At 45.2% G+C, this 8,065-nt stretch overlaps 1 protein-coding gene across 2 annotated transcripts in view; it reads left to right on the forward strand.

Annotated features, from left to right (window-relative positions):
* TAF5L (TATA-box binding protein associated factor 5 like) overlaps window positions 1–8,065 on the forward strand; it is a 29,068-nt gene that overhangs the window by 14,799 nt on the left and 6,204 nt on the right. Inside the window, exon 5 of one of the 2 annotated variants that reach the window (XM_084828119.1) lies at window positions 927–1,392. In XM_084828119.1, the coding sequence (XP_084684245.1) occupies window positions 927–1,392 (466 nt within the window). Of the gene's footprint in view, window positions 1–926; window positions 3,125–8,065 lie in introns of those variants that run through there. The other variant, XM_084828118.1, reaches the window with a different exon arrangement.

Genomic DNA, 8,065 nt, shown 5'->3' on the forward strand with positions numbered 1-8,065 from the left:
ACAAAGAAAAAATGCTATAAATATTGATAAAAAATACCGACAAGACAATAGAAGACTAAACTACCACTACTTCAAAGAAGAAACTGAGTAGCAAAACCCTGAAAAATTAAAATCATAAAAATAGTGGTAAAATCCATCAATCAAAGTTCACTAAAATCACCAAAAACCAAAGGCCTTCCTGAAAAGGAAGGTCTGCAATAAAAGATCATTAGTGAACAGGCAAGGCAGATCTCTCTGGGCGGGGAATTCCAAAATCAGGGTGCTGCCACCAGACATATATTGAAATGAAACAGTGGCTTTGTTCAGACAACACAATAACTCAAGGGTTGAGCATGATTTGAGTGTGGGTTGTCATTGAAACGTGTGTTGTTGAAACGTGGGCTGTGTTGCCTGAACCCAGCCATGCTAACAAAGCATGTCTTGTTAACTATGAACAGCCCACTGTTCACAGCCTAACAGCAAACCATGGGTTCTCTTCATGGGTTGTTCGTGGTTAACAAACCATGGTTTGTCAGTGTGCCTGGGTTCAGACAATGTGACAACCCACAGTTCAATGACAACCCACACTTAACCCATACTCAGCCCTTGAGTGTGGGTAATTGTGTTGTCTGAATCCAGGGAGTTGAGAAAATATAAGCCTGGTAATTTTTGCTCTCTAAGATCTTTCTACTTGGTAGCTGGGGCTGGAAAAAGCATCTAAACATTTGGGTCTAGCTCCTAAAAACTAATAGAGCTTCTGGAATTTTAAATGTTTTGGTAGCAACAAGATATGCCATGGGTAGGCACTGCATAGACAGTCCTGCAGTGCACATAATGCTTCACTTCTGTTGCTACACATCTTGGATGAAATCATTCTTGAGGACAAATTTTCATTGGTGTATTTGCTGAACAAATTGACAAACTGTTGTGTCTCTTCCTCCATGCAGGATGAAGATGATGATAACGTGGGTACAGAAATGAAGATGCTAAGAGGACACTGTGGACCAGTGTATAGCACAAGGTTTCTGTCAGACAGTTCAGGACTGTTGTCATGTTCTGAAGACACTTCCATCAGATACTGGGACCTTGGATGTTTTACAAACACTGTGTTGTACCAAGGGCATGCCTACCCTGTGTGGGATTTGGACATCAGTCCTTGCAGCTTGTACTTTGCCAGTGGTTCCCATGACCGCACAGCAAGACTCTGGTCATTTGATCGGACGTATCCATTGCGGATATACGCAGGCCATTTGGCGGATGTGGACTGCATTAAATTTCACCCCAACTCTAACTATTTGGCAACAGGATCCACAGACAAAACAGTGCGTCTCTGGAGTACCCAGCAAGGAAACACAGTACGTCTGTTTACAGGTCATCGGGGCCCTGTGCTGTCACTTGCATTTTCTCCAAATGGTAAGTATTTGGCTTCAGCAGGTGAAGACCAGCGGTTAAAACTGTGGGACTTGGCATCTGGCACGCTTTACAAAGAACTGAGAGGGCACACGGATAATATCACCAGCCTTACTTTTAGTCCGGACAGTAGCTTGATTGCTTCTGCATCAATGGACAACTCTGTTCGGGTTTGGGACATTCGAAACACTTACTGCAATGCTCCCATAGATGGCTCTTCCAGTGAACTAGTTGGTGTATATACTGGACAGATAAATAATGTACTGAGTGTACAATTCATGGCCTGTAACCTTCTTTTAGTGACTGGAATTGCACAAGAGAATCAGGAACATTAACCTTTTTTTAAAAAAATGGGGTGGGGGGATGTTATTGAAAGCCAGAGTCTATTATAAACTGAGATTATATATAATTGACTGTGAATTTTTTCTCTCTCCCATTGGTGGGCATGTCCAGAATGATGGAAATACTGTACTTGAAGATGTCTTGCATTATTGCAAAAAGATAGGGCAGGGAGAGCAACAGAAGAACTTTATTGTAGTTGTATGTTAATAGTGCAAGGGCAGGAATGGGAGAAAGCCAACAGCCCAGAATATTTTGCTGTAGGGATAGCCCAAAACCCAGTCAAAAAAATTTAAAACAACAACTGGGCATTTGCACTTAAATATCTTGTATTAATGGATACATCCTACTTACCTTTGCCTAGAGGTTTGTGAGAGTGTCTGTATCAACTGTTTTGCTCAATTGGTGGTTTTCCCACTGAAGTTTCTGTGGGATCAGAATCTTTGCCTTCTCAGAAAGAAAAATGAATTTTGTTTTAGGGATGCTCCTAAACATAAGCAACATTACAATAATGTTTAAAATGACATTGAGGCTGACTTCCAGCTTGCTAATATAAAAGGCATGGGGTTGGGTTGAACTTCACCTTCTGTGAATGGAAGGGTTCCTTCCATCCACAGAAGGCTTTTGATCCAGCAAAGGGATTCCCCTGGGGGAAGTGGGGAGGCAACTTTTTCCAATTCCCACCTTCTCCTGTAGTCACCAGTGCCAACTCCTACACTAGTCCAGAGGGTAGATTTTCAGAGGGTGCAACGGACTGCAGGGGGAAGACGGAATCGGAAAACGTCATCTGTCTCCCCTTCCACTGGCAGGAGCAAAGTCTGGATCCAAGCCATGGTATTTTTATTTTTGAATGTATGTGACAAATGCTGTCTCTACAAAAAGATACAATTTGGATTTGATTCCTTGGCTATGATATTTGTAGCTATTCCTAGATCAGAAATCTGGGATTTTTCCAAATCTGGTTGCACTGTGATGGTGATGCAAAATACTAGATATCTGATTGATGAGGTAATAGTAGCTTTCCTGCTGAAACGAATGCACAAAACATGGATCAATTTGTAGTAGCATGTTTCGACTCCTAATAGAAAGGGACACATTTCACCTCGACAAATACATTTTCTGCAGATAAATATGGACAAGGTGTCCAGAGGGTGGGAAAATAGTATTACTAAATTATTAATTGTGAGATGCAGCTTTGCCAATTTCTGATGTTTTCCACTGAATATTGAAATATAAGTTGTTTCATGAAGTTTTCATACAAGAGTGTGAGCATGCAAAATGTGCGGGGTTGGGGGGGAACAACTTTAATGTCTTCATTCTAAGAGAAGATTGAATATTTCTGCTTTCAGGAAAGAGATTTTGTATTTTTGTTTTTTCTATTAAAGCATTTAGTTTAAAGAGAGGCTCGGCATTTCTGTGTGGAATTGAGGGGGCTTTAGCTTTCATTAAGCAGCTACAAGTAATTTTGCCTGGTGGGTTACATCTGTATACTTCTTAAACCAGGGGGAGATGCTCTTCTGCAGGCTCATACTGGTAGAGATACTGATGTTCTCAGTCACCAGGCTTTGCAGCAGCACTGTGTCCTCCAGATATTGCTGGACTATAACTCCCATCTCTGACCTTTGGCCATGCTGGCTGGAGCTGATGGGAGTTGTAGATAGCAGGTAAACTGATTCATAACCCTCCATTAAAGATAAAACAGTAAGTGGTACCTTAAATATGTTAAAAGCCATTTTCTTAGCACATAAAGGCCAATTGTCCCTGCAAAACACAGACTGGCTTGTCCAAAGCTATGCAAAAACCAGACTAAGAATTTGAGCCTGGGTGTGTCTGTTCTAAATGGAACACTGCCAGATGGTCTGCATGAAATTCAGTGTGATTTGGAGATCTCAACAGATCTCTCCTAAGTATCAGTGAAGAGTTAATGTTTTCAAGAAACATAATTGGCCTCAATTTTTTCCCCCTTTCAACTGAATGGCCCTGTTCAGATGTAACAGTAAGCCATGATGATTAAGTGTTTTGAGCTAACTATGATGGCGTAGTGTGCTGTGTGGAAGGCGTTTTTCCTAACCATGGTGGCTACATAACCATGGTTTAAACACTCTCACTAAACACACGCTGCAGCAGGGTTAGCAGCCCTAACCATAGCTTAGGGTGATGTTTGACAGGCCCCTGTGGTTATCCGAATGCTGCCATAGAGCTCCACAGCAAGAGTGGCCGAAAACAGCCCTGCACCTCCCTCCAGCGTATGAGATCTCCATGGTCAAAATGTGCCTAGCAACATACGATGCAGCAGCCGAGAGCCAGCCTCCTCACTCTCTGTCCCTGCCTGTGGTATGAAATTGAAGAAACATGTGGGAAACAAAGGTGTTTTCAATCCCACGCTGCTATCAGCACAGCAATCTTGAGCGCTTTGTGCTCCCAGGCACAAACACCTGTGGCCACTGCAGAAAGCAAAAATCCCCACTAGGGATGTTGTGGTTGTCCAATATGGGGGTGGAGTCTGACAGATTCCCCCCTGTTCGGCCTGCTGGACTGGGGTCCGTGGACCCTGCCAGCCAGCCCGCCCATTTGCTGCTGGACAGCCGGGTGAGCTCTGCACAGCTGCCTGATCCCCTAGACAGCTGCCATTTTGTGTAAAAGTGGCAGCTACACAAAATATCTTTTACACAAATGGCGGCCATAAAGCAGCCATTTATGCAAGATTAGAGGCAAGAATGTCCTGTTTTCTTGGATGAGTTTCAGTTGGCACAGCCAGAGAATGGTGACAAGGTGCTTGGACTGGTTCATGCAACCACTTCCATATGCCCCTCCTGGCTTATAAAAACCAGTAGGGAAAGAACAGCTGGTCAGGCCAGGGAGGTGACAAATGCTTCCTTGCGAGAGGGAGTGGTCCCCGGCCGCCTCACAGAGGCAGTGGTGAGACCACTCCTAAAGAAACCCTCCCTCGACCCAGAAAATCTTAGTAATTTTAGGCCAGTGGCAAATGTTCCTTTCGTGGGCAAGGTTCTTGAGCGGGTGGTTGCCAACCAGCTCCAAACACTCTTGGATGAGACTGATTATCTAGATCCATTTCAGGCAAGGTTCAGGCACAGAAACAACCTTGGTCGCCCTGTATGATGACCTATGTCGGGAGAGAGATAAGGGGAGTGCGACCTTGTTGATTCTCCTTGATCTCTCCACAGCTTTCAGTACCATGGACCATGGTATCCTTCTGGGGCAGTTGTCTGAGTTGGGAGCGGGAGGCACTGCATTGCAGTGCTTTCGCTCCTACTTGGATGGTCAGCTCCAGAAGGTGGTACTTGGGGGATATTGCTCGGCCCCATGGACTCTCCAGTATGGAGTTCTGCAGGGGTCAGTTTTGTTCTCCATATTATTCAACATCTCCATGAAACGGTTGAGCACGGTCATCTGGAGTTTTGGAGTGAGCTGTCATCAGTATGCTGATGACACACAGCTGTTTCTCCTTTCCATCTTCAGGTGAGGCTGTGGATGTGCTAAATCGGTGCCTGGCTACGACAATGGACTGGATGAGGGCTAATAAACAAACTTAATCCAGACATGACTGAGACGCGGTTAGTGGGTGGTTCTGCTGACCGGATGGAGGGTGCTCAAACTGTTCTGGATGGGGTTGCACTCCCCCTGAAGGAGCAGGTTTGTAGTTTGGGGGTCCTCCTGGAGCCACAGTTGGTGGCCCAGCTACATCCCTGTCCTATTTGGACAGGGATAACCTGGCTTCAGTTGTCTATACTCTGGTAACCTCCAAGTTAGATTACTGCAATGCGCTGTTTGTGGGGCTGACTTTGAAGATGGTTTGGAAGCTGCAGCTTGTACAAATGTGGCAGCCAGACTGATAACAGGGACCAGAAGGTCTGAACATATAAAACCGATTCTGGCCCGCTTGCACTGGCTGCCTATATGCTTCCGAGCCCAATTCAAAGTGCTGGTTTTGACCTATAAAGCCCTACAGTGCTCAGGACCACAGCACCCGACAGAATGCCTCTCCTGGCATGAACCCACCCATATACTATGCTCTGCATCTAAGGACCTCTGCCCGGACCCTCCTCTGAGGGAGGCAACAAGGGAGAGCCTTTTCGGTGGTGGCTCCCTATTTATGGAATAATCTCCCTGACGAGGCCTGCCTAGTGCCAACATTGTCAACTTTTCAGCACCAGGTTAAAACTGCCCTCTTCTCTCAGGCATTTGGCAGCATATAATGAGTCTCTTGATTTTGTCTGGCTGATCGTTTTAAATTGTTTTAGATATATGTTGTTGTGTGTGTTTTATGTCATTATGTGAATGGTTTTTATATTTATATAATGTATTTTAATGGTTTTTAATTTCTGTGAACCACCCAGAGCTTCAGCTATGGGATGATATAGAAATATAATAAATGAATGGTCCGTTCATGGTTCGTGCCTGTCCAGTGGCTCACGCAGTCCGTGGGGGCAAGTGGTGGTGAGGGTTTGGCAAGCGTGGATGGAGATGTCTGTCCATCCCTAATCCCCGTGCTTCACAACCCACTGCAGAAGTGGCACCAGCACCAAGATGGCCACCTGAGACTCCCTGCAATGCCAAGCCCTGAGATGGCCCCTGCAGCTGCTGCAGCATCAAGCCCCGAGATAGCTGCCCATGGCTGCTTGCTCTGCCGAGGCTGCTGGGATGTGTGGCAGCCCGTCCAGAGAACTGCAGGGTTTTGCAGGACCGAGGGTGGTTAGGCTAACCATGCTGTGGGCTGTGGTTCTGTGCACATGTGGCAGGAGCATGCACTGTGGTTAGCCTAACCCCTCTTCTCTGCTTTATGTCTGAACAGGGCCAATGTTTTACTTTGTCCTTTCAGTATTTTAAGTTGTATGGATGAGGAATAACAGGGCGATACACATGGTCAACAACAGGATGCTTGGTTCATAGGGTTGGTTTTAGTATTTTTCTTACCCATTGCTCCTAGTGGTTTTGCTTGGCAAAGTCTATTAACACTTATTTCTGGGTAAGTATATTTTGGATTAAGGCGCTAGATCTAATTATGTACTGTATGAACATAGCATACAGTCATACACATAAGCATGTGTATATCTCCTTATGCACATAATTCCAGTAGCATGGTGTGCCTTCCTTCAGAGCTCACACTCCAGCTGTCACCATGATGACTGTGAATTTGTTGTTGTTCAGTCGTGTCCGACTCTTCGTGACCCCATGGACCATAGCACGCCAGGCCTTCCTGTCCTGCGCTGTCTCCTGGAGCGTGCTCAAGTTCATATTCATTGCATCGGTGATGCTATCTAGCCATCTCATCCTCTGCCGTCCCCTTTAATGTGAACTCTCCCTTGTCTATATATCAGCAATGCATTCACTGAACACTACTATTAGTGCCAATTGCCAACTAATGTGCATTTTCAGTATTCTCACTCATTATAATGACCATATTTGCAGGGGTGGGATTTGGAATTGCAGTTCCAGGAAAGGAAAAAGGAATAGTTCCTCCTGTGCAAGCACCGAGTCATTGCTGACTCCTAGAGGGACACCGCTTTCGCTGGCGTTTTCCTGGCAGACTGTAGTGGGGTGGTTTGCCATTGTCTTCCCCAGTCGTGACTACCTTTCCCCCATCAAGCTGGGTACTCATTTTACCAACCTCGGAAGGATGGAAGGCTGAGTCAACCTGAGCCGGCTACCTGGGACCCAGCTTCTGCTGGGATCGAACTCGGGTCATGGGGAGCGTTTCAGTTGCAATACTGCCACCTACCACCAGCCTTAGCGGTAATTCCTAAAATGTGGAGATCTCACATGTGAGTTGTGGGAGTTTTGGAAGAGGGTCATCTAGTTGTCAACCGTAGAAGCTGAGAGCAGCACTAATACCCGTGTTACTTTAATGGCAAAAGTTTTCCTAAATAAGAAGCACTTGCATGGAGGAAAAATCATGTGTAAATTCAGTGTGATGCCATCCCTCCTGTGTTCAGTTTGTGTCCACACACTGATGATCAACTGGTGTTTTTCATGTTTTAAAAACTCAAATTCTCTCTCTCTCTCTCTCTCTCACTCACACACACACACACACTCTCTCTCACACTCTCACACACACGGGGGGGGGGGGGCGGGGGTTGAAGTTGCAGTCTTAAGCAGTATGCATCATTGGAAGAAATTTGCACCAAAACCAAGAGTGCTTACCTTAAGTATGGTTCGGATTATGTTGTTACTGTTTCCTTTTCCTGTGTCTGAGTAGAAAACAAGCTGGTTCTGAACTAAGGCAAAACGAGTCTTTCAAGCAAGCTGCTCTATCTTTTTTGAATAATTTCCTTGATTGCTGCCTTTAAAAAGCAACACAACAAAATGAAGCTACATC

Source organism: Heloderma suspectum, chromosome 1 (assembly GCF_057233095.1).
Source record: "Heloderma suspectum isolate Gila_16-S chromosome 1, 16-S_ref, whole genome shotgun sequence".
Taxonomy (NCBI): domain Eukaryota; kingdom Metazoa; phylum Chordata; class Lepidosauria; order Squamata; family Helodermatidae; genus Heloderma; species Heloderma suspectum.